Source organism: Ahaetulla prasina, chromosome 1 (genome assembly GCF_028640845.1).
Source record: "Ahaetulla prasina isolate Xishuangbanna chromosome 1, ASM2864084v1, whole genome shotgun sequence".
NCBI classification, from domain to species: Eukaryota; Metazoa; Chordata; class Lepidosauria; order Squamata; family Colubridae; genus Ahaetulla; species Ahaetulla prasina.
The window spans coordinates 85333905-85360429 of record NC_080539.1 but is presented as its reverse complement, the minus strand read 5'-3'; the positions used below and the strand labels follow the sequence as shown (position 1 = coordinate 85360429).

The window sequence follows — 26525 nt, the reverse complement described above, 5'->3', positions numbered from 1 at the left end:
ATCTGTTATGTTGCTACTGATGCAAATTCCATAAGTTGAGTTATTTGTATGATGAAATCTTAAAGCATGTGAGTTCATTGTGTCTTGTAGCAAATGCTTATGTGGGTTGAGCATGAAGAGAGATGGGGAGCTGACTAGTGAGTAACAGGAAAGCAAACTCTGGACTCTCCAGTGAAGTTTATATCATCCAGTCCCTTGAGCATTCAGGGACAGGGGTCAACAATAAAAATAGACCTTTTCGAATCTCAGTAATCCATATGAAGAAATCGAAGTAACCCTCAAAATAAAATATCTAAACAAGGGAATAAATAGCTCTGGTTGTAGCTGTTTATTTATTTTATTTATTAAGAAAATTTATATGGCTGTCCAAGTTACTTATGGTGACTTCAGGCAGTTTATAGATATAAGAACCCAATACAAAAATCCAATAAATTCTCAATCCACTGTCAACAGCAATCAAACCAATGACTTGATGGCAGTGGTGGAATTCAATTTTTTTTACTACCGGTTCTGTGGGCGTGGCTTGGTGGGCATGGCAGGGGAAGGATACTGCAAAATCCCCATTCCCTCCCCACTCCTGGGAAAAGGATATTGCAAAATCCCCATTCCCACCCCACTCTGGGGCAAGCCAGAGGTGGTATTTGCCAATTCTCCGAACTACTCAAAATTTCCGCTACTGGTTCTCCAGAATCTGTCAGAACCTGCTGAATAGCACCCCAGCTTGATGGGCTCCATATCACCCTGGGGTCCTGCTAGGCTTGTTGTCCAGGCTTGAGGCTTGTTCTCCTGTATTCACATAGTCTCAATAAGCCTTCTGGCCTCAGCGTATCAGCCTCTCCTTACTTGAGTGGTCTCTGGTCTCCTTCTTCCCTCTAAGTTAAGACTTTGTAACATGAGGAACCAGCCCTCTTTCCTGCCTGGGCAATGAGCTCAGTCCTAGCCAGGCAACAGGGAAGGGTGGGGAAAATTATTTATACAGGCCTGGTCAGGCTTATCTAGCAGAGCACTTTCTCTGTAGGATTCTCTTTGTCCTCCTCTGGCATCTGCCACCTCCTTCAAGCTTCTTCTCCACCCCTCACATCTGCCTTTCCTTTGGAGCAGCCTTTATGCTTAGGGAGCACTGAGTTTGCAGGCACCCATTGTCATACTTACAAGGAAGCATATGTCATACTTACAAGGAAGCCTGTGTTTTCCTTTCACCACACTGAGTTATTATGAAAGCACTTTTTTTTTAAAATTTAAGCAATGTGCTGTTTTGCTATGTATGGTGACAGGCACAGGACAAAGGCTATCAATGATAAAACAAACCTGGCAAAAAATGTAGCCATTTCAAATATACCAGGCTGGAACGGTAATTTATGTTCTGTCCATCCTCATGAATATATATCATCCAACTGTTAGGTCAATGAATGTGGATAGTATTCAGCACATCATGGCATCAACCTCAACAGCATGAACAAAGGAAGGCAATTGACAGTGGTGTTGGCTTCCAAATAACATTCACAATAATCTCAAGAGCTTTTGTTTATCAGCGTCTTGGGAGCACTTTCTTAACATAAGAAAAGAGTCACGTAGGAAAGGATTGTTATGAAGTTTTGAAATGAATACTTCAAAGCATGAACCCCTTAGGTCCATGGTTGCAATGACAGATGTGGGATTTTTTTCCCCCCAGTGACTATATACTTAAATGCATATTTGGCTTTATGTTGACGACCTCCTGGGTGCATTTATACAAAGGCCAAGTTGAAGTCAACCACTGATTTGGAGACTGCCTGCTGTTCTGTGCAGGAAGAAAACAATAATTTGCTCAGTATTGTAAAAGAAGCTTTAGCTGTGGGGAGAATGATTAGTCTTAACCAGAGATATAATTGAATTAAATGAGAAGAAAATGTATTATCTCTGCTGCTATCCTTATGTATGCATAGTCTCCAAAAGGAATTTGTAAAAACCTTGTGTTAAAAGAAATATACTTGGGGTGGATAATTTGTAGTTAAGTTATTGGGGCTATCACAGTGGTAGGTTGCTACCGGTTTGCCCCGGATCGGGTGAACCGGTAGCGGTGGCGGGAGGCTCCTCCCACCCACCCAGATGCTTTGCCCACCTGCCCGGATGCTTCTACGCATGTGCAGAAGTATTGTGTGCGTGTGCCCACAAGTGAACCGATAGCGACGGGTTTTGAAACCCGCCCCTGGGCTATAGGAGTGGGTTCTACTTACCTTTACTACCGGTTAGCAACAGGAGCGCGCAGGCTTCTGCGCATGTGCAGATCGTCAGTGATGATGTCGGGGCAGGTGGGCGGAGCCTCGTGCCACCATTACTACCAGTTTGCAAGAACCAGACTGAACCAGGAGCAACCCACCACTGCTGGGCTATGAAGCCATTGCATTAAACCATAATATGATGTATTCCTTTGAACATGATATGTTACTTGAACATAGCAACTATGATTTATTAATTAGGATTTTGTGTATCACATGAAGTGAGTCCCTCTGTCCCTAGGCCAGGGGTCTGCAAACTTGGCTCTTTTAAGACTTGTGGACTTCAACTCCCAGAGTTCCTCAGCCAGCTGTGGCTGTTTGCAGACCCCTGCCCTAAGATATCATCACCGCCAGAGGAATACTTGCCTTTTTTTTAATAGCAGCCCCATCCCCATTGATCAAAGGACAGAACCTTCAGACTGATCTCTTCATGAAACTGACATTTCTTGCCCTCATGTTAGACATTCATATCCCTGTGATCTGGTAGCTTTCAGTTGCCTGTTTTGGGTCTGAAGAGAATCTAATTATATGGCTGCGTAATGACAAAGACTTAGTTTGTCTGCATAGGAAGAATAAAGTTCAGAATTTGGAATTTAGAACCCCCTTGTATATCCTTGAAGCTCCAATCCATACATGCATACATGCAGCAGACTGACACCCACTACGAAGATGTAGCACGACCACGAACACGAAGCCAAACAGCAGCAGTGCAGCTCACCAGCTCAGATCCCCCTGCAACTCAGACTAATTTGAGCACAACCAAGCCCCCACCCAAACAGGACACACCCCCATCCAATCAGAGCACAAAAAAACACCATCCAATCAGAGCACAGCCAAGCTCCCACCCAATCAGTTCAAACCCCCACTAGCAGTTAAAAAGGAAGAAACAGCTGCAATCACACATTGCTCCCAGAAGCACGAAGCTGAAGCCTGAAGATGACGAATGAGACTTCGTCGAAACATCGCCAAGACACCTCCAATTTTACGTGGGAGAAAACCCGAATAACCAAAGACCTACATACAAACACCCGCGAAAACCTCAGAAAACATATATATACATATATATATACACACACACACACACAATACCAACAGTAGAGAAAAGTTTTATTGCAGCTCAGATCAGCAGACAAGTTCACACACTGGTTTCAGTTTCAGTTCTCAGCACAGCATAGAGCTGAGCCATGCCCAGCCTCCAAACTGTTTCAGCTCCCATTGGCTGATTTAGTTGCTATGCCTATTCATTGGCTGACCTTGTTACCATGTCTCTGCCAGTTCATGAATAATCTGGCACTAATTAAGTAAATAACTAGCTAGGTAGCTAACTAATTAACTAACTAACTAACTAAATAAATGGCAAATGACAAATAAAATAAAATCTCATTTTGGTCCTGTTGTGTCCATCTTATCCTCCTTTTTGGCATGTTGTGCTTCAGTGTATAAATCAAAGTCTAGGGCACTTTTCAAGCCATAAAACATTGCCCATCCCTGCCTTCAACATCAAATAAGAGTAACAGTGAAGGATAATAGGTAAAAGTCATTTGATCTGCTTTTGAAAGTGAACTGGCCTAATTTTGATCAAATATATGAATTTAGTTAACTCTGTAAGAAAGAGGACAAATTTTCTGGCAGACATCAAACTTAGAATTCCCAAATGGACATTTTCTAGCTGAGTCCACTGTTTCGGTGTTCTGTTGTTAGCTGTAAATTAAGGCTGGGTCAAAGTCTGTTTTTTAACACTCAAGAAATCCTTCACTCCCTTTTTTATTCCTGATTTTGTTTTCCCAAAGAGTTAAAATGAACCAGGAGGATTCTATTTGGTTTGCCTTTCTTCTCATGTTTCTTACAAACATACGATTGTCAGGGTTCCAAGTAATGCACTCTTAGCAAACAGAACTCTGAAGCAGGTAAATTCCTGATAGAATAGTTTTATTGGATATATCACATTGACATAGGCTGGTGAAAACTGACTCTGAATGTTCCCGCGGTTTTCACCTAATTAAAAGTAAAAGTTTTTCCCCTTCCCCAAACAATCAGTCACATGGTCCAATCAAGGTGTTGTCCAGTTGCCTGGTAATTTCACTCCTCCTCTCTCTGACCACTTGTGGGAATGTCCTTGGTTCCCAGGAGAAAGTATTTTGTTTTGGCTACAAAACCCCAGCTATCTCTGTTCCCCCCTCCATATCTCTCAACTCCTGTGTAGCAACACTGAAGCCTCAAAATGTCTTTGGGCAAGTCAGCTTCAAGATTGACAATGATTGCTTCAGAGGTGGTATTCAGTGGGTTCAGATTGGTTTGGCCAAACCAGTAGCGGAAACCCCAGCTCTATGCCTTCCTATTTAGGAATGTTTTCAAGGCCAGGAGCATGCGTGGAAGGCACCCATGTGAACAAAGCGCATGCACAGAAGGCCGTGTGCGTGTGTGGAAGTGGCATGTGCAAGCGAAGTGAGTTCACATTTGTGAACCGGTAGGGAAAATAAGTGAATACCGCCCCCACCCCTGGATTGCTTCCTCTGGAAAGTTGCTCTTTTCCTTCCTATAGTTAAATTTGCTCTCCAGTAAAAAGAAGGAGAATATGATGTTCTCATATATGTGCACAGGGGTCTTTTTAAAATGAACAAAAGAAAACAAAAGACTAAAGGATGCCTTGGGCTATTTCCATGGGATGTAATAAAGTCATGCAACCTTTCATTTCTCCTGACCTCTCCCTGTTGAGCCTGTCTAAATAAGTGTTCAGTTCTCTCCATTTGTTTTGCTGTCCTGTTGGTTTTGCCCCTTCCTTGTCTAAATGGAGGGAAAGAAATAGAGAAAAACAGTGGACAGGTCTATTATAATATACTATTATAACCTGCTGAAGGGAGTGGACTATATAGTTTTGTCCTCTTCAGTTTTAAATGATTTTGTTACTATCCTGTCTGTGTTTGAACAAGCATAAACAAATTTTCTTGCTTTTGCTTTTATGGTTTGATTGTTGTTTTGGTACCTTTGGGTCAATTTGAGCTCTTGGCAATTGCCTGAACAAGCCCCTGCAGTTTTCTTGGCAAAATTTTTTAGAAGTAGTTTGCCCTTGTCTTCTTCCTAGGGCTGAAAAGAGAATGACTGGCCCAAGGTCACCCAGCTGTCTTTGTGCCTCCTGTAGGTCTAGAATCCAGTCTTCCTGGTTTCTAATTTGATGCCTTCACCCCTACATCACTATGCTTTTTAGCCTGAGATACGCTCAAATATTTGACAATGTATCTTCTCTGAATCTTTTTAGTTTCATGCTCTGCTGCTTAAATGCACGGCAGTGAGACCTACGAGCAATTTAGACTTTTCTTTCAGACTGTCATTGATACTTATACATGTTTCTTGGCTTGCATTTTTACATTTGATCCTGTGGATATGTATGATCAACAAATACAGTATTTTATGGATGTGTCTAGTCCTTTCTTTCTTTCTTTCTTTCTTTCTTTCTTTCTTTCTTTCTTTCTTTCTTTCTTTCTTTCTTCTATTTGTAAACTTGTGGACATTTTAAGTAGAAATCTTTCAGTGTAGGTTAATGGATGATGTTGCCTGCCTTAATTTTGAATTTGGCTCTTTTGGCTTAATAAGAGCTCTATTTGGCTCTTAAGCCTTAATTGATTTACTAGCTCTGCATTGAGAGTGAAAAATGTAAGCCTGGGGTGAATTTCCTTTTCAAGGGCAGACTTGTAGGAGAATTAGCCATCTGTCTTTTTTTTTAATCAAGCAGCACTGAAGAACTGAACAATCCCTATTATATAATAAATATATATAATATTATATATTATATAAACCCAGATTCAACAGTTATGTCTGTCTGAAGAGAAAAAAAAACAATAGAAATACAATAAATAAAAGCTAAACATTTGTATCAGCTATGCTTCTTTCCAGACTGGCATATTTTTATATAACATTTGCAATTTTACTTTTTTATACATTTTTAAAAGCTATAAAGAGCTGTGCTGGTGCGGTGGTTAGAATGCAGTATTGCAATCTAACTCTGCCCACAGCTAGGAGTTCAATCCTGATGGGGCTCAAGGTTGACTCATCCTTCCATCCTTCCAATCTTCCAAGGTTGGTAAAATGAGGACCCAGATTGTTGGTGTTATGTATTAATGTTGTACCTTTAAATATTTGAGCGGGAAATCAGCACGTTGCTGATTGGTCAAAGCCTCCAACAGAACTGTATAAAAGGAGAGGGTTTTCGCCCAGCCTGTTGCTGGGTTCACCATATATTAAAGAGCTGTTGTCACTACCCTGGTCTCCAGCCTCGTTACTTCCCGAACATAACATTGGCGACGAAGGTGGGATCTCGAGGCTAAGGAGAACCAGAACCGAGCTGAAGCACGATAGTTCCGAACCCAGCAAACGCAGGGCAGAAACGCGGAAATGGCAAACACGCCACCCGCACCGTACAACCCGGTCAAGGAGAAATGGGGAACATATATGACCCGTTTCGAAAGCTTTCTAGAAGCCAACGAACTACAGGGGATCCCTGATAACCGCAAACGGGCTTACTTCTTAAGCCATTGTGGGCCGGAGGTCATCGAGATTGCGGAAGCCCTGGCAGAGCCAACGCCGATACAATCGGTATCGTGGCCGACTCTGCAGACTTTGCTGAAGAACCATTTCGCGCCGACGCCGTCCAAATACGTGCAGCGGTTTGAATTGAGAACGAGACAGATGGAGGCGAGTCCATCGGTGACTACATGGCCGCTTTAAGAAGGCGTCCAAGGACTGCGGATACCGAGACCTGGGCGAGGTGCTACTCGAGCAACTCATCCGAGGTCAAGGACATCCGCCACGGCGACGGCTGCTGGCCAAGAGCAACCTGACACTAGCCAACGCTCTGGACGAAGCCAGAGCACACGAAATGTCTACTAAAGCAGCAGAGACCCTGCAAAAGCCTCTTCAATCCAAGGCGAGCGCAAAGCCAACGCCAGTACACCAGGAGGAGATTCAGTCCGAATCCGACGGTGAGGGCGAGGATGAGGAAGGGGTCTGCCGGACCGAGAAACGCGACATGGAGGACCGTGACGAGTGCGGAAGCTGCGGAGGGCAGCACCAGCGCCAACGCTGCAGGTTTAAAGACGCAACATGCCGGCGGTGTGGGAAGAAAGGGCACTTAGCTCAGGTCTGCAGAGCGGCCCAACCTTCCCGCCGAAAATTCAAATCGGCCAATCAAAACGCGGAACCGGAAAGGCGGCCCGCGATTGGCTCAAACAAGAAAGGCGCGAAGTCTAACCGAACGACTGTCATTATAGGCCGCGCCTCGACCAAAGTGGAGAAGAAGATCTTCACCAAGCCCAAGATAGAGGGAGTACGGTGCAGGCTTGAAGTAGACACGGGATCAGCGATCACCATCATGTCCTGGGACACTCTGGCGAAGTCGCTGCCGTCCGTCATGAGCGCCACCTGCAAGCACAACGGCTACGAGTGCACGACTACCAGGGGAATCGCATCCCTGTTCGAGGGACCACCTCCGTCCGAGTCGAGTATGGTCCACATAAAAAGACCCTGCCCATCACGATCGTCGAAGGAACTCTGCCCAGTCTGTTGGGACTAGACTGGTTTCGTGCCCTGGGCATGGGAGTGACTGGCATCTACCGAAGTGACTGTAACCTGAAAGACATTCTCTTTAACGAGTTCAAGATGTCTTCAAGGACTGCCTGGGCAAGTACAAGGGACCCTATTTCCTTCAACTTAGACCCCAGGTAGCCCCCATTAGGCTTAAGGCGAGGAGAGTCCTTTGCCCTAAAACCAAAAATTGATAAGGAGCTGGATAAGCTCATTAATCAGGGTCTTGGTGCCAGTCGATCACGCAAAGTGGGAGACGCCAATCGTCACCCCATAAAACCGGACGGGTCAATTAGAATTTGCGCTGACTACAAGGCGGCGCTTAACAAAGCCTTACAGAAAAGCGCTTACCCGGTTCCGTGGTGCAACACTTATTGCACTCTTTGGGGCAAGGGCAAGTCTTTGCAAAGTTAGACTTGGCCCAAGCCTACCAACAACTGCCAGTAGACGCCCGCACAGCCGAAGCCCAAGCGATTGTGGCGCTGGGGGCCTTCAAGTGCACCCGATTGCAATTTGGGGTCAGTGTGGCACCAGGGCTGTTCCAAAACCTGATGGAACGACTACTGCAGGGCTCCCAGGGTAGTTCCTACTTGATGATGTCCTAATTTCAGGGAAAACATGGAGGAATTGGGGAGGCGGTTAAGAAAGGTCTTGAGCATTTTCCGGACAGCGGTTAAAAGTCAAGACAAACAAATGCCAGATCGGGTCGAATCCGTCGATTTCTTGGGCTACGGATAGACAAGAAAGGAATTCACCCTACTGAGAGCAAGGTTAAGGCAATTAGAAAGGCTCCAGCGCCCAAAAACAAAGCAGAGCTGCAGGCATTCCTAGGATTGGTTAATTTTACGCGGTCTTTTAAAGAACAAAGCAACCGTTCTTGGAACCGCTGCATAGGCTCTTAGGAAAAATACTGTTTGGTCTTGGGGAAAGTCAGAAAATAGGGCTTTTGAAGCAGTAAAGAACCTGCTCTCAAGTGATAGCCTGCTCATCCAATATCACGACTCATTACCCTAGTGTTGGTTTGCGGATCTCCCTTATGGGGTGGGGCTGTACTCAGCCATAGACTTCAAACGGCACAGAAGCCCCTATAGCGTTCTACTCTAGAACGATGTCCTCCCAGAGAGGAACTACAGCCAGTTAGACAAAGCAGCACTAGCCATTGTGTCAGGGGTTAAAAAATTCCACGAGTATGTCTTTGGGCGGAATTTTGAAATCGTGACTGACCACAGACCGCTACTAGGGATACTGGCTGGCGACCGCCCAACGCCTGTGGCACTTTCGCCACGCTTGACCCGATGGACTATATTCTTAGCCGCTTATTCGTACAAGCTGCAACATCGACCAGGAAAAGAAGTGGGGCATGCAGACGCGTTAAGCCGATGCCCACTACCTGGGGCGACCGAAGACCCCACTCCAGGGACACCCATCCTACTTATTGACTCTTTGGACTCTGGCCCAGTCACATCTAAGGAAGTGGCTCGGGCATCATACCGGGACATTGTGTTAAGGACTGTACTCGGTTGGGTACAGAGAGGGTGGCCCGCTGCGCGGGCGAAAGGTTCAAAGAATTTGTCAAAAGCAGATGAGCTCTCAGCTCAAGGGGGGTGTCTGTTATGGGGTGATCGTGTAATAATTCCTGAAAAGTTAAGGGGAAAGGTATTGGACCTCCTCCACGAGGGTCACCCAGGGATCGTAAGGATGAAGGGGTTAGCCAGAAGCTATGTATGGTGGCCACTCATGGACGCAGAGATTGCTGAGAGGGTAGGGAAATGTCAGGCTTGCCAAGAATCCAGACCTCTACCCCCAACGGCCCCAGTCAGAGAATGGGAAAAGCCCCAAGGGCCCTGGTCAAGAATCCACATTGATTTTGCTGGCCCTTTCACGGCCAAACATTCCTAATAGTTGTGGATGCTTTCTAAAGGGTTGGAGGTCATACTCATGAAGTCCACTACGGCCGAAGCAGTAGTCGCAACCCTGCGCCACCTATTCGCAACTCACGGGTTGCCGGACACTCTGGTGTCCGACAATGGGCCTCAATTCACGGCAACCCAGTTTGAAGAATACCTGGCAGAGGAAGGCATCCGACATGCCCTCTCCGCGCCTTTCACCCTGCGTCGAATGGCCTTGCAGAGCGTTCCGTCCGGAGCGCTAAGGAGGCATTGTCCAGGCTCAAGCCAGGTGACTGGCAAACAAAAATAGACTTTTCCTAGCCATACAGCACAGAACCCCAAGCACGGCCACCGGAAAAGCCCAGCAGAATTGCTAATGGGACGGAAACTCCGGTGCCCACTGGACGTTTGAATCCCATTACACACCAGAGGGTTACAAGGGAAACTAGAAAAGACCAGGAAATGAGCATAGGCGACCCGGTGTGGGCTCGAAACTATGGGGACGGCCCTAGTTGGCTCACAGGACAAATAATTAAAGTAACTGGCCCAAAATCATACGTGGTAGAGCTACCCGACAACAGAGTGTGGAGGCGCCACATAGATCAGTTAAGGAAACGAATAACCGACCAAACTGAACCAAATGAAACATATCATGATCAATACCAATTTGATTCCACAGCCAACAATGACCCGGGGGAGGCGCAAGACTTAGCTGAGGTCCCAGAGTTCCAGCGACGCCATCAGGTTCCCGAGGGAAGCAGCAGGGAAATTGAAAAAATTAATCCAAGGCCCGATGGCCAAGAAAAAGAGTCGGCCAATAATCCGGAGCCCGTTGGCCCAGAGAAAGTGCTGGGAGGAGAAAACAGCCCCTCCGACCAGCTCAAAACACCACCCAGAACTGAACCGCGCAGGTCAGAAAGGACTAGGAGACGCCCAGGTTATTTGCGTGACTACGTCGAAAAATAACATGTAAATATTTATGTAAATAGAGGCAAAGTGTTTTCTGGGAGGGGAGGAGTGTTATGTATTAATGTTGTACCTTTAAATATTTGAGCGGGAAATCAGCACGTTGCTGATTGGTCAAAGCCTCCAACAGAACTGTATAAAAGGAGAGGGTTTTCGCCCAGCCTGTTGCTGGGTTCACCATATATTAAAGAGCTGTTGTCACTACCCTGGTCTCCAGCCTCGTTACTTCCCGAACATAACAGTTGGGGCCATATGTTGACTTTGTAAACCGCTTAGAGAAGACTGTACAGCACTATAAAGTGGTCTAAGTGCTATTGCTATTGTTATTGCTACTGCTACATGGGCATAATGGTAAACTATGTTACGAGGGAAATAAGTATTAGACTTCTCTCTAATTCTCAGGTTTCCCTCTGCTTCAGAAAAGTTATCAGGGTTTCATTTAATCAACCTCTAAAGTCACCTGGACAGTGATTAATTTTAGAGCTGTTTTGCTCAAAACAAGTCAAATTAATAAATCACAATTTAAATTGGTATAACCACAGTGTGAAGTTGAGCTGGCTGTTTTTAGGCTAAACATCCTTAATTCAGACAGCATGGCAACCTGCAGTTAGACTACAGTACAAGTGAGCCATTCTGAATGATTATGGCTATATAGTTCGTTTCATTGCTTGAGTGGTATATTTGATCATTTGTTGACAACTGCTCCAGGTTTGAGACGAGATCAAGCTCTTGACTCTACTGGTAGATTCTAGACTAAAATAATTGGAAAGTCTTGCTTCTTGTCAGGGATCTTGAGGGGTGAAATTGTGACCCTTCCTCTAATGAAATTGGGAATTGTTGTTTCTTTTGTGAGAGAAGAAAACTAACAAAATATTGGGAAAGGACTATGCAGTTAAAATCTCATCTTACCCCACTACCAGCAGGCATAGCCAACTGGGAAATAAACAAGATTGGAGATTACAAAACTTCAAGTCCAAGGTATCTGGAGGGTGCCAGGAGGGAAAGGGTTGGTCAATAACATCTCGTAAATCTTTTTGTACATTAACTTTTTTCCCCCCTTGCTGTTCTCTGTCCACCTACCCACCCTATTTCTTGTTTGATGATTAGATCTATGCCCATCTGAAAGAAAGCAGTGCGACCGAAGGTCTGGATGCTTTGAAAAACAAAGCTCAGCTTCACAGCTTAGTGGCCAAGAGTCTTTGTCAGAATGTCACAGGGAAAAATTGTATCATCTTCACTGGCCCCAGCATTACCAGCCTCAACCTCTTTGAAGAATTTGAAAAACAAGGTTAGTTGCCAGAAGTGGTGAAATCTGAACCGGTTTACTACTGGTTCGTTTGTTGCGCACGTGCGCTGCATGCGCGCATATGTAGTGCACACCACACACCAAATGTGAGGTGCGCGCGCACAGTGCATACCAAAAAGAGGCATGGGGTAAGTAGGACAGTGCATGGGGGGGGGGAGATCAGCTGTGGCACGTGATCTTTTTTTTACTTTTAAAAGCATTTTTTTACAAACTATTCAGCTGAATAGGTTGTACAAAAAATGCTTTTAAAAATAATAAAAAAAGGCTCTGATGATCATGCGGCTCAATGTGATCGTCAGAGCCTCTTTTTTTACCTTTCAAAAGCATTTTTTAAAAGAAGCAGCAAGCGGGCAAGCGGGCAACCAAGTGATAGGGCTGCCCCAATGAAACATTGGTTTTTGAAGATTTCCTTTGTTATTATGAGAAATTGGAGATCATTCATGTCTCACTGTTGAGTTTTGGGGCACGGGAGAATAGCAGAATCATGGATGATATAGCATTTCTGGACCAATGAAATCAATGAAAGATAGTTTATGGGTGTTCCTATGTTTGGCCTTCTGCTAGCCTTCATGCTGTATAATTTCCATTCATATTCATATTATTTTTCCTTCTTTCAGGTTATGTTCTAACTTTATGTTTAAATTTCATTTTAAAGCAAATGGTTGGCTTTTCTCTTTTGACTGGCTACAAGAACGACATGGAAAATGAAGTTTATTGGACATACAAAAAAAAATGGTTGATGCTTTTAAAATCAAAAGAGAATTATAAATAGTAAACCAAAAGACTGATCTGGATTTAAAAAAAAAAGTTTGATATACAAAGCTTGGATGAATCTTGTGAGAAGGGGCAAAAAATAATCAACATCAAGTTTTATGATATTACTTGAATTCACTAATGATTAAGATTGTTATACATATATATATACATACATACATACATGTGTTTGCATGTAGGTCTTTGGTTATTCGGGTTTTCTTGCGTAAAATTGGAAGTGTCTTGGCGACTTTTCGACGAAGTCCCATTCGTCATCTTCAGGCTGGTGTTTACAGCTTTGCTTCACATATTGCTCCTAGAAGCACGAAGCTGTAAACACCAGCCTGAAGATGACGAATGGGACTTTGTTGAAATGTCGACAAGACACTTCCAATTTTACGCGGGAGAAAACCCGAATAACCAAAGACCGACTGACCGACCTACACACACACACACACACACACACACACACACACACACATATATAAAACTTAATTTTTTATTTCCTTTTCAATTTTTACTCTTTCTACTTTTCTTTTTTAGTTTTTATTAGTTTTACTATTGCAATTATAATTTTAATAAAATTATTTTTTAAAAAGTTTAAACTTTGGGATTTGTAGCTAATGTTTGGATTATGAGCCTCTCTCTCTCCCTCTCTCCCTCCCTCCCTCCCCACTCTCTCTCTCTCTCTCTCATAGCACCTACACACCAGACCTCAACACATTTTCAGACCAATTTTATGCTTTCTATCCAAAAGTCAATTCCACTGGCATCAACAGGGCTCCCCCCAACACACCTTGTAACTCTGGAGAGAATTGCAGCCTCATTTGTTTACTTCTGTCACCATTTTTTCCAAAGCAACTGCCTTAGCTTCTCTGGGAAACATCATTAGAAGTTGGCATCAATAAATCTTCACACACAGTCAGTCTCTCTCTCTCTCTCTCTCTCCCTCCCTCCCCCCCTCCCCCCCTCTCTCTCACACACACACAGGGAGGGAGGGAGGGAGGGAGGGAGAGAGAGAGAGAGAGTCTAAGTCTTTATTGTTTGTTTTGAAAAAAAAAGCCATTTGCTGTTTGCTTCAGCAGCAAGGTCACTCAAAGTGACAAGTGGCATGAAAATAGCTACTCAAAGGCTGTTGAAGAAGAAATCAGTTAATGTGTAGAGGGTATCACGTTGGTGGCTGCCATATTTTTTTCTTTCTTAGACTAAGTGTGAGATAAAGGGTTTGATTCTGTGAATGGAGACAGTCAATGAACCACATTAGATGAATATTCTTTTTTACAACTAGTCAGAATTAAAGGAAAGGTGTTGTTTTAATTACCTTGGTGCTTTTTTTGTTGTTCTGGAGGCAACTAGATTTTCTTGTTTTTCCTTTGAAGACATTTCACTTCTCATCCAAGAAGCTTCTTCATCTCTGACAGATAGTGGGGAATGGAAGGATTTATATTCCTTGCAGACCTCCAAGTGCTTCAACAACTCTCTAAAACCGTAATGGCGAACCTATGGCACACGTGCCACAGGTGGCACGCGTAGCCATATCAGTGGGCACGCGAGCTCAGCTCCGGCATGCATGCACGCGCTGGCCAGCTGATTTTTGGGCCTTCTGGGCCCACCAGAATAGGGAAACAGGCCTGGGTGGTGGTGGGGAAGGCCCATTTTTTTCTCTCACCGGCTCCAAAGCTTCTCTATGAGTCTGGGGAGGGCAAAAACGGACTTTTCCACCCCATCAGGTTCTCCAGAGGCCAGAAATGGCCCATTTCCCAACTTCCAGTTGGACAGGAAGTGACATTTTTTGCTGTCTCCAACCTCCAGAGCCTCTCTAGGAGTCTGGAGCCAGGTGAGAGACAAAAATGAGCCTACCAAGCCATTGAGTTCCAGGACCGGGGGGGAGTGGGAGGGAGGGTCACACACGCATGCGAGGGATCGAGGCACATAAAATTATGGGTGTGGGCACACGTGCGACCCCACCCCCCCTTCCTGGCACGCAATGGCAAAAAGGTTAGCCATCTCTGATCTAAAAGGATGCAAATGTTTTCAGCTATCTGCAAGGAATATAAATCCTTCCATTCCCCACTATTCTGTCAGAGCTGAAGAAGCTTCTTGGATGAGAAGTGAAACGTCTTCAAAGAAAAAACAAGAAACTCCAGTTGCCTCCTGGGGGGAAAAAAAAACACCTCAGACATGGATGACTGAGAATCTCTACAGATTTCTGGTTTTTATTGTAATTGCACTTTTTAGTTTGAAGATTGATAAGATTGTGTATAATTCCTAGGGATAATAAGTAAATAAATGAGGAAATTAGTTGTGTCATTTTATCCTGGGCATGTCATATTCCCTTCTGAAATGAATAAACTACATATCAAGTCTTTTAGATTTTAATGCTTGAAAGTGTGGAGGATAATAGGACAACAACTAGTGTATGACTGAGGTGCAGTATTTGTTTGGGGTCAATTTTGGTAAACAAAAATACGACTTGGTTCGTGTTTTTATGCTAGAACCACAAGTTGATAGTATTCTAAAGCAAATGTTTTATCATCTTCCAACTATAGACATTTATTGCTGTGGATTGCTAAGTACAAGGAAAAGTGACTGTACAGGGCTGCCTTCTTCAATGCTAAACAACCCAGAGACCCCCCAGTCTCGAGGACATTACAGGATAAAAATGAAAGGAAACATGTCTTTGATCTGCTGGTACAACAAAGGCTACTTTAGATTTTTGACCAATGCTTATTCTCCAATTCAACAAGGTGAGTGGTTTGTTCTAAAGATGACTTCTTTCTATGAGAAGGGGATTATGCAAGGTGTGAACTGTAAGAAAATTGGACAATCGAGATTAGAATCTAGAACAGAATAAAGTTAACTGCATTTTTCAATGCCGCGCACATATTTTATAAATTTAAACCACATCATCTTTGAGCAATAGGTTGAGAAATTGAGAGGGGGGAATTCTGCTGTTTACTTAAGAGACTAGTAGAGGAAGGGTTAATATTTCTCTCTTTCTGTTATTCATATGGACTTACACATTGTTATTTCCAGTTTTTATTTATTTATTTATATATATATATATATATATTTGTTTTCTGAGGTTTTCATGGGTGTTTGTATGTAGGTCTTTGGTTGTTCGGGTTTTCTCCCGTGTAAAATTGGAAGTGTCTTGGCGACGTTTCGACGAAGTCTCATTCGTCATCTTCAGGCTTCAGCTTCGTGCTTCTGGGATTCTTCCAAATTCTGAACTTTATTCTTCCTATGCAGACAAACTAAGTCTTTGTCAAACTAAGTCTTTGTCATTACGCAGCCATATAATTAATATAATAATCTCCTGATGACACCTCCCGCCTACCAGCCATTTGGAAACCCGCCCTTATTGACAAACGAGTCCCTAACACGAGGAATGACACCAGACCCACACTCACAAGGTCCACACAGGATGTCACCACCGCACATCCACCCAGAAAGCAGACCCAAACCCACACTGATCATAAAGCACGACCAAGGACCAGAAGCCAGACCGCAGCTGCAACATTAGCCATTTCAAACCCCTCCAATCCATTCATGCAGCAGACTGACACCCACTATGAAGATGTAGCACGACCACAAAGCCAAACAACAGCTATGCAGCTCACCAGCTCAAATCCCCCTGCAGCACAGACTAGACTGAGCACAACCAAGCCCCCACCAACACAGGACACACCCCCAGCCAATCAGAGCACAGAAAAAACCCCAGCCAATCAGAGCACAGCCAAGCTCCCACCCAATCAGTTCAAACCCCCACTAGCAGTTAAAAGGAAGAAACAGCTGCGATCACACATTGCTCCCAGAAGCACGAAGCTGAAGCCTGAAGATGACGAATGAGACTTCGTCAAAACGTCGCCAAGACACTTCCAATTTTACACGGGAGAAAACCCGAACAACCAAAGACCTATATACAAACACCCGTGAAAACCTCAGAAAACAAATATATATATATATATATATAAGAATTGGTTATGTTAAATGAGAAGATGCATTCAAAATTAAGCATGGTGCCATGTCCAGTTGATTTTAAAGGGTTAGAAAGTAATTCAGAATATATTAAATTAAGGGCAGTTCTGTTGAACTAAACTGAGTTTCTGAACTGGCTTTTACCAACTTTCTACTGAAAACAATGGAGTTCAACAATTCTTAGCTTTAAGGAAATCAGACTCCTCTCTATCTGCTACATGATTATTTAAAAGTCAACAAATTGCTCAACTCAGCCAGCATGAAGAGTAGCCCCTTTTTAGAATCTGCCATTATAATATGGCCCACCTTACAAGCATTTAGCAACTTCCTTGGAGACCAAGAACCCATAACAAACAACTGTCCTCTCTGCAAACAACTGGAAATATTCTGACAAAGGGTATTAAAAGGGATACTGTGCTTTACAGCCAGGAAATAAAAATTGTTTCTAGATAACAGAATTAGACAGGTGTCTGCATGTATTTTCCTCAGTTGCTTCCATAAACATCTCAACATAAGAAAGGAAGAAGGCTAGTAAAGCTAGCCTATTTACAGAACTCTTCAAATCTGTCTCTTGTAATTTTTGCCTCTTGACTCCACTTTCTAGAGATTTTCTAAACATTTGGAAATTAATGCTGTGTAGCAGGAATGTCCAACCTTGGCAACTTTAAGACTGGTGGACTTCAACTCCCAGAATCCTCTCCTTGCTGTCTGGAACTTGAAGTCCAAGATTGGATACCCCTGCTGTACAGTATCCTACTTCCCATATGTTCTTTGAATACTGAGCGAAGTAGGACTTTTTTCTCAATACGTTTAAAATCAGATAATACGTTTAAAATGGGATGAACTGTTGCCCATTGATTCAACAAATCCAGTAGTATTTTCAATCAACAGTCTGATATGATGGTATTTTATGCATTTTGGTTACAACAGGAGTTATCATTAAGAGGAAGAGTGGAGAGATACCGTGTCCTCTGGCAGTGGAAGCCTTTGCTGCTCATCTTAGTTATATTTGCAAATATGATGACAAATATAGCAAGTAAGTACACAACAACTTATGTGGTTGGAAGTGCAAAACATTTCTTAATTATTTAAACAAAATTCAGGGCCCAATTATGTACAGCAACAGGGTGATATAAGAAATTATCTACCAACTTTTCTGAAAACGATCTCTGACCATTTTTGGCAGAAGGTTTCTTTTTAAACTTTTTAAACTCACAACGTTTGAGTATTTGGACATAATATATGTACAGTTGCTTATTTCCCAACTGCACTAGTCAAATCTTCAGTTCTGCAGTACTTCAAAAGATTCAAAGGAAATGCAGCTAGTTTAAATAAGCACTGAAGACCATTACAAGAATGGAAACTTAAGTTGTAAGAAAAGATTTGGGGAAACTGAATATTATTAGCCTTAAGAAGAGAGGGGAATATGGTAGAATTCCTGAAATATTTGAAAAACAGTTGCATATATAAAAAGGCTACAATATGCTTCCTTTCATTTCAGAGGGCCGATAATAGCACAGGAAAGGAGATTCCGACTCTTTCCAACAGTAAGAATAACTTGATAGTGGAATCACTTACTAAATAAAGTGATACCTACCTCTTTGTTCTGTGCATTCATATACTTCTAGGTCCTCTGTCATGGATGCTTTATTTTAGATTCCTGAATTGAATTTAGACAGGGGTGGGGGTGAATTTAGACTCAGTAAACAAGCAGACCTCTTCCAGTTGTACGATTCTGTGGATTTATGCTAGCTAATAACTGCAAGAAAGATTGAATTGATTTGATTCTGTAGTCTGCTATAGATTTGTGTCCAATAGTTACAATTATATAAAAATTATATCCTTACATTTACAAATATATTACAATATAGAAAAAATAGCATCTAGACAGTGCAATACTGCAAGTAGGGAATTGCACATTTTAGTGTTCTTCCACATGAAAAGAGAACCACTTTGGTGTAGTGACAAAGGCATCTGGGTAGAAACTGGAAGACTATAAGTTGTAGTGCAACTCTAGCACAAAGCCAGCTGGATGGATCTTGGGCCAGTCACTTTCTCGCAGCCCTAGGAAGTAAGTAAGGGCAAACCACTTATGAAATCTTTTCAAGAAAACTGCAGGGATTTGTTCAGGCAGTTGCCAGAAATTAATGGTGACTCAAAAGAACATATTCACACACATACACAAATGGATTGTGTTAGGTACGTAATTATACCAGTATGGTTTCTCTAATCTTCTTTACTTTTTCTTTTTTAAAAAAGTTGCTTTTATGTTCCCAAATACATTTTCACAGAGATTCAATAATCAGAGGTGTTTATTTAACCTTTCTTTTTTTACTTGAAAACAAGAAAAGAGGACTCAGTTCTGATGAACTGGGGGTAGTAGTGGCTTTGGAAAGGCAGAGAGATTTCTAGCAAGACTGCAGCATATGAGAAAATTTTAGCTTTGTTTCTTTATCTCCCTATCCTGTCTGTTCTTCAACAAGCGGAAACTTACATTTTGATATTTGGTATTAAATCTGTTTGGGTTTGAAGACAAACCATGCAGACTTTTAGATGACATACCTGTTCCCAGAATCAGCCAATTATTAGACAGAAGGAGATGGCTGCTTTAAGCAGCAGATTTTGAGTGGGTACATTCTGGCTTAAGGTTCATTGTAGCTTGTATTAGCTCTACAATTTCCAAAATGTCTTCTTTTCAGCCTATTCCAAAATTATTTCAACCAGATGAAATAGCTTCAGCTCAGCTTTGTATCTAAAGACGGTATATCCAATGAAGATATGGAATTCACAAGGGGACAAATAAAAGGATATCTGTTTGGCATATCTTTGGAGGAGGGGGCGGAGAGAAAATTCAATGGCTTATGCAAAGTTTCCTTGACCTGACCACTTGTGATATGACCAGATCATTTTTCCTTAAAAAGAGCTAGGGACTGCAAAACACCAGTGACACATGAATCACATAAAGCCAGTGGTGGGTTGCAACCAGTTTAACAACTGGTTCTGTGAGCGCGTGCTTTGTGTGCGCCTCTGGGCTTTGAGCATATGCACCTAACGTTCTTGCGCGCAGCATTCAAAATACAGCAACTTGAAGCTCAGCTACTTACCTTCTAAGGCAGCCCTGGTAAGTAGCAGAGGTGCATAAATCAGCTGTGCCGGGTGAATCAGCTGAGCCAGAAAAAAGGAAATATAGGTCAGGATAGGGAAGCAGGGCCAGCTGATCGTTGGAACTACTAGTTCGCCCGAACTGGTCTGAGCCAAGAGCAGCCCACCACTGCATAAAGCCTCAGAGTTGAGCAAACAAGAATTCTCTGCCTGACTAAAAACATGGGACATTTCCCAAACATTTCAGGAAGGGAAAGGCAGAATCTGGTCACAGTTTTCAAGCTTGCTTCCTGGCAGGCTTGAGAAATTAGTGGTATTGCCAGCTTTTCAAAGATCATTGACTCTCGAAATGGACTTTGGCACTGTAAAACGGAAGCAGGCAAATCCAGAAAATTCAAGCTTGTTGCAGAGAAATTTCATTTATTAATAGATTTTTCAGCTGCCCTTCAACTCCTGTCTCAAGGACAGTTTTTTATTTATTTATTTATTTATTATTCGAATTTATATACCGCCCTATCTCCCAAGGGACTCAGGGCGGTTTACAGGCATATAAAACATCAATATCAATATACAAATTAAAATAATCCTTAAAAAACTTATTCTAGCGCCCGAATAATTAAAAATAGAGATATAAATATCAAATATAAATATTAAAATCAATTTAAAACCCCTCTAAATTTAAAAATCTAAGCCAGTCCTGCACAGATGAATAAATGTGTCTTGAGCTCGCGACGGAAGGTTCAAGGTCAGGAAGTTGACGGAGTCCTGGGGAGTTCGCTCCAGAGGGTGGGAGCCCCACAGAGAAGGCCCTTCCTGGGCGCCGCCAACCGACACTGCCTAGCTGACGGCACCCTGAGGAGTCCCTCTGTGAGAGCGCACGGGTCGGTGAGAGGTATCTGGTCGCAGTAGGCGGTCCCAGATAACCCGCCCTATGCCATGGAGCGCTTTAAAGGTGGTCACCAAAACCTTGAAGCGCACCCGAAGGCCACAGGTAGCCAGTGCAGCCTGCGCAGGATGGGTGTTATGCGGGAGCCACGAGGGCTCCTCTATCACCCGCGCAGCCGCATTCTGAACTAACTGCAGCCTCCGGATGCCCTTCAAGGAAGCCCCATGTAGAGGCGTTGCAGTAATCCAGGCGAGGCGTCACAAGGCGTGGTGACCGTGCAAAGGGCCTCCCGGTCCAGAAAGGCGCAACTGGCGCACCAGGCGAACCTGGTAAACGCTCTCCTGGAGCGGCCGTCAAATGATCTTCTAGAGACAGCCGCTCATCCAGGAGGACGCTTGTTGCGCACCCTCTCCATCGGGGCCAATGACTCGCCACCGATGGTCAGCCGCGATTTAGCTGACTGTACCGGGATGCCGCATCCACAGCCACTCTGTCTTGGAGGATTGAGCTTGAGCCTGTTTCTCCCCATCCAGACCCGTCGGCCTCCAGGCACCGGGACAGCACTTGATAACCGTTGGGGTGGTCGGTGTGGAAAAGTACAGCTGGGTGTCATCCGCGTACAGCTGGTACCTCACACCGAACCCACTGATGATCTCACCCAGCGGCTTCATGTAGATGTTGAACAGAAGGGGCGAGAGGATCGATCCCTGCGGCACCCCACAAGTGAGGGGCCTCGGGGCCGACCTCTGCCCCCCTGTCAACACCGACTGCGACCGGTCGGAGAGATAGGAGGAGAACCACCGATAAACGGTGCCTCCCACTCCCAATCCCTCCAACCGGCGCAGCAGGATACCATGGTCGATGGTATCGAAGGCCGCTGAGAGGTCTAATAGGACCAGGGCAGAGGAACAACCCCTATCCCTGGCCCTCCAGAGATCATCCACCAACGCGACCAAAGCCGTCTCCGTGCTGTAACCGGGCCGGAAATTTGTAGCAAACTACTTTTAAACAGACCATTAGTAGTCTCAATTCTTATGCAGTAAAAGTGGAGAAATTTGTAGCAAACTACTGTAATAAGCTAATTTTAGCTTATTAGACAATATATAAATAATGTTGTGGGCTGGGGAACATAGAAAAAAACTTCTTTCCAAAGTAGATGAGCAATTCAGAAATTTGAAGAAGAAACAAACATAAATAATTTTCCCCACACTTTTGATATAATATGGCAGTTTCCCCTAGCCTGGATTATCAAGTCCCAATCAGAGTGACCGATAATTTACCAGCTATATTCTGAAAGTTTGAGTTCCAATGAAGAATATCCATTGGTGAAAGTTCAGTTGTGGGAACATTGGCTCAACAAATATGAAAAACTGTATATAGTAAACATCATTAAATTAATCTCTAATTTCTCTATGGAGAACAAGAGATCATCCATCTGATCTGATGATGTTGTAATCATAATGGCTTAATGGGACTCTATTTCCAAATTGGTCCACATAAAAAGTTTTTAAGCTAAAGGAAAACTGAAATAATTCAGAAGCTACATTTTCAATATACAGATGTATTTTTGTGAAAGAAAGGAGAAGGAAGAATATTGGTATTTAGTTTAACTGCAGAAAGAATAGATTGTCTCACCCAAGGTCACTAAACACTCTTATTGGAGTTTTTTCCCCCTAAATTATCTATAGTTTACAGGAGTTTTTAGAAATTATGATAGATTGATAGGAGCCACTTATATTACAGAGTCAGAAAACCGTATCCTTTTCTGAGTGGCATATTAAAATATAAGTAATAGCATGTGCGATTATAAATATATTGTGTTATGTTACATGTGGTTGACTCTTTTAATGGGCATGGCTTGTCAATTGTTGTACTCTTCTGGAATGATAAATTCTGAGATAACAATCACACTACTATGATCCAGGCCATTTATGTTCAAGGTACGCTTTTAACAATTTAATCCATTATTTTAATGAAATAAAACATGGAATAAATGAAACGAGACTCTACCACTATCTTGTGCCAAGGAAAAACAAAAGTTAAAGACATTCTCTTTTTCTCTTCTTTTTTGGTCCTGTGTAATGATCGAGAGAAAAATGTTTACAAAAAACAGATACAGACAATTACACTACAATGATATAAGGTACTTGTAGTGCTCTAAAACCGCAAAGCTGGCAAAGCAGGGATTTGGACTACTTAGACTAGACAGAATAGCTGTGTTAAATTTGAGCAGCTGCTTACCATTTGGAAGGTTTTATAAAGGAATGACCAAGAATCTGCTACCCAAAAAGGGCAGCAGGAAAAGATTTAAGATTTAAACGACTGAGATATATGTATATGTCTTAGTTTCTGTGTTGGCATCAGACAAATCTTCTGAGTGTATGTGACTTTTTGCAAGCAATAAAATAACCGCGTCTATGAAGATTTCTGTGGTTATCTAGATTGTAGAACTGAATTTCTGGTGGAGGAGAGGTTTATAGCCATTCCTATCCTGAATACCCCCAAAAAGTTGTGAGCAGAGTGTACCATAGACTGGAAAGTGGAGCAGTGGGATGGGACTAGCTGTTCTGGCAGCTTGCTGAACCTCTACAGAAAAAGGAAAGAACTTGGCAAAACCAAGCTGAGGCATCGCTTATTCAGCCTCTTGTACAAGAGTTCATTGAAATTTATTAGGTGGAATTCTTAGAAGCTGAAGCCGTATTCAGTTTCTAAGGTAATATTTGCGTGAGTTGCTTTTGCAAAAATCACAGGGGTAGTTTTAGCATCACACTAATCTGGCTTGTGTGAGCAGTAAAGTTGCCAAATTGGATGGTGAATTGTTGTGCACTAATCAACATCCAAGAAAAGAGCAGCACTGTTTTGTGAAGTGTTGCCTACTTTAAAAACAGGAAATCAGACCTTTCAAAAGTATCTATTGTGGTCTATTCAAAGGCTACCCCAAAAAAGGGCTTGGTTCATTGGTTTATTTTAGGACTTCTGGAGGTCATGCTTGGGTCCTACTCATTTGGTTTGTTGTGATTTTGCACCTACCTCTAATGCATTGATGCACAAAGGCACTTAACTTATGCTTTGGAGAGCAATGGAAAACTTAATATGAATCTGGGACACAGTGATTCCTGCAAATAACACTATGAAATTTTATGAAATACATTGCAGAAATCCACTAGGAATAAACCAATCACTGATTTTAAGGTTGAAGTAGTAAATATAATGTACAACTTGAGTTCATCATTTAAATGCAAAAGATGGGCTGGGCTGCTGTTCAGGGCTGCTATCTTATTTCCCTTATTCCTCAAAGTTTGAAAGGCCTGAAGCATTCAACGTAGGAAGATCTCAATATTACAATATGAGAATGCCTAATGAAATCAGTAACCAACTTTCGGGATCCCCGCCAACTCCAATTTAGATTGCCTACTGGCTTACAAAGCATTGGGACCACGTGAATTCACAAAACAGATACACAGCTGAAAGAACTTTGGATGTTGAAGTACTAACGGATTCTGAAAGGTGACAGGTGGGGTATCATCAGGGGTGAAATCGAGGAGGTAATGACAGGTTCTGGAGAACTGGTAGTGGAAATTTTGAGCAGTTCGGAGAACTGGCAAATACCACCTCTGGCTGGCCCCAGAGTGGGGTGGGAGTGGAGATTTTGCAATATCCTCCCCCCAGGAGTGGAGAGGGAATGGAGATTCTGAGTATCCTTCCCCGGCCATGCCACACCATTTGCACCAAGCCATGCTCACAGAACCGGTAGTAAAAAAAATTGGATTTCACCACTGGGTATCATTTTATTGCATTCATAATTACCTTGAAAGATAATGGAAATTTACCCTGCATTTGGATCCTACCACTTTTTGAACATATCCCTTCCTCCTTGACTTATGACACATTTTAAAAATTCATTTCATGACCTCACCATTTTTTTCTCTCTCTCTCTCTCTCTCTTTGGTGCTTTCTAGGTATTTCATTTCTCATAAACCAAACAAGACCTGGCAACAAGTCTTCTGGTTTTCCATCAGCATTGCCATAAACAACGCTTACATCCTGTACAAAATGTCTGACGCCTATCCTGTGAAAAAGTACAGCCGAGTACAGTTTGGTGAGAGACTTGTAAAGGAGCTGCTTGGATTGGAGGATCCCTCATCAGGCCATTGATGGATCCTTCTACACAGCTTAGGCTAGGAGTGGGGGGAGATGGAGGGAAGAAAAGGGAACAAACTCTGGGATTCTGAGATGAATAACTTACTATTCCATGTGACAAAATCACTAGGGAAGCCCACAAGTATGTTGGTGTCTTCCCAATGGCCTTTGGTTCAAAGGGCCCTCAAGAGAGCACTTGTATGAAAGCTGCACATGCGAGTGCAACACAGGCACTGGTGTATCAGAAATGAATTTGTGTTAGCTATTGCTCAATCTGATTTTTCAAACAGGGTGTTAGTTGTTACACAAATCCTTTTCCCTATCCCTTTTCAAACTAGAAAGGCTCAGCAGTTCCAGTTGGGCATGTTATTGGGTGTGGGTTTTTTTTTTTTTAAAAAAAGTCAGTGCACAATGTGTAAAGTTATGCACTGCTGTGTGGCTGAAAAGAGGTTGCTAGAAGAGAAATATATATATATATTAAAAAAATATAAAAAATCTATTTTGCAAGCCAGTGATTAGGCAAGGGCAGATGAAGACAGTAGACTGAAGATTTTATTTTGTTGCAATGCTTTTAGATTGTAAAAGGGGGTATAATTTTGACAGAAAATGCTTTTTTTAATATAAAGGAACAGTGAAAAACTGAAAAGTTTACCGAACTAAGTTCATTGTGCTATCTGAAGTCAGCTAAACTCCAAGATTAATTTCAGTTATGCCATAACAAAAGCATAAGAGATTTAATTGCAATCATCCTGTATTATTCTTCAGGCATTGAATTTTTCTATACAAGGTGAGAAAAGGTATAAAAGGTTCTCCGAGGAACTGGTTTCTCCTTAACTGTAGCTGGATCTGTGCTTTTTTTTTTTTCATAGTGCTGTATAAACATACACCCCAAATCCAAAAATAGTTATAGGTAAAATTGGAGATCCCAAACCTAATGATATATACTGGTAACTCTAAAACCAAATGACATACACAATTTGTTGAGGGTTGATGAGTTATTTGTGAAATTGCTGAGTGAGGCACAATATATTTCCAAGTGTGTTATTTCCATTTGTCCTTTAAAAAAACTCTTACCCAAAGCAATTTAACATTTCTAGATGCTGCAAAATATCTAGGTACCCTTTTATTTGAAGACTGACCTAAACCAGTGGTCTCCAACCATGGCAACATTACGACTTGTGGACTTCAGCTCCCAGAATACCTCAGCCAGCATGCGTTGGTTGAGGAATTCTGGGAGTTGAAGTCCACAAGTCGCAAAGTTGCCAAGGTTGGAGACCCCAGATCCTAAAATATACATCTCAATACTGCTGAATGAATTCTGATCATGAAGTGTGACAATGTGGTTTTTTTTTCTTATTTTGCTCTGTTAACATCAGTCTTGTCAGCTAGCTTTTTCCTGAGGCATTTACTTCATTATGATTCCATTGTTTTGGCCATGTTGCTGCCTTGTTCTTTATGACGAACTAGACACTTTTCTGGGGTGGAGGGAAATCATTGCAATACTAGACAATCAGAAACATTTGCATGTTAAACTTTGTTATGAACCAGTTCCAAAGCTTTAAAAAAAAAAGGTCAGGTCATGCCTCCACTTTAGCACAAAAAGTGCTGAGAATCACATTGCTACTAGTCGCATGGTGGGCAGAAAAACAATGGCACAGAATGAAATT

General features: G+C 42.6%; 1 protein-coding gene across 1 annotated transcript in view; it reads left to right on the top strand.

Annotated features, from left to right (window-relative positions):
* Positions 1 to 26057, top strand: part of PGBD5 (piggyBac transposable element derived 5) — a 93802-nt gene extending 67745 nt beyond the window's left edge. The window contains exons 4-7 of the mRNA XM_058166858.1: positions 11798 to 11978; positions 15299 to 15496; positions 17661 to 17766; positions 24678 to 26057. Coding sequence (XP_058022841.1) covers positions 11798 to 11978; positions 15299 to 15496; positions 17661 to 17766; positions 24678 to 24873 — 681 coding nt within the window. The 3' untranslated portion in view covers positions 24874 to 26057. The remainder of the gene's footprint in view (positions 1 to 11797; positions 11979 to 15298; positions 15497 to 17660; positions 17767 to 24677) is intronic.
* The last annotated feature ends 468 nt before the right edge of the window (positions 26058 to 26525 follow it).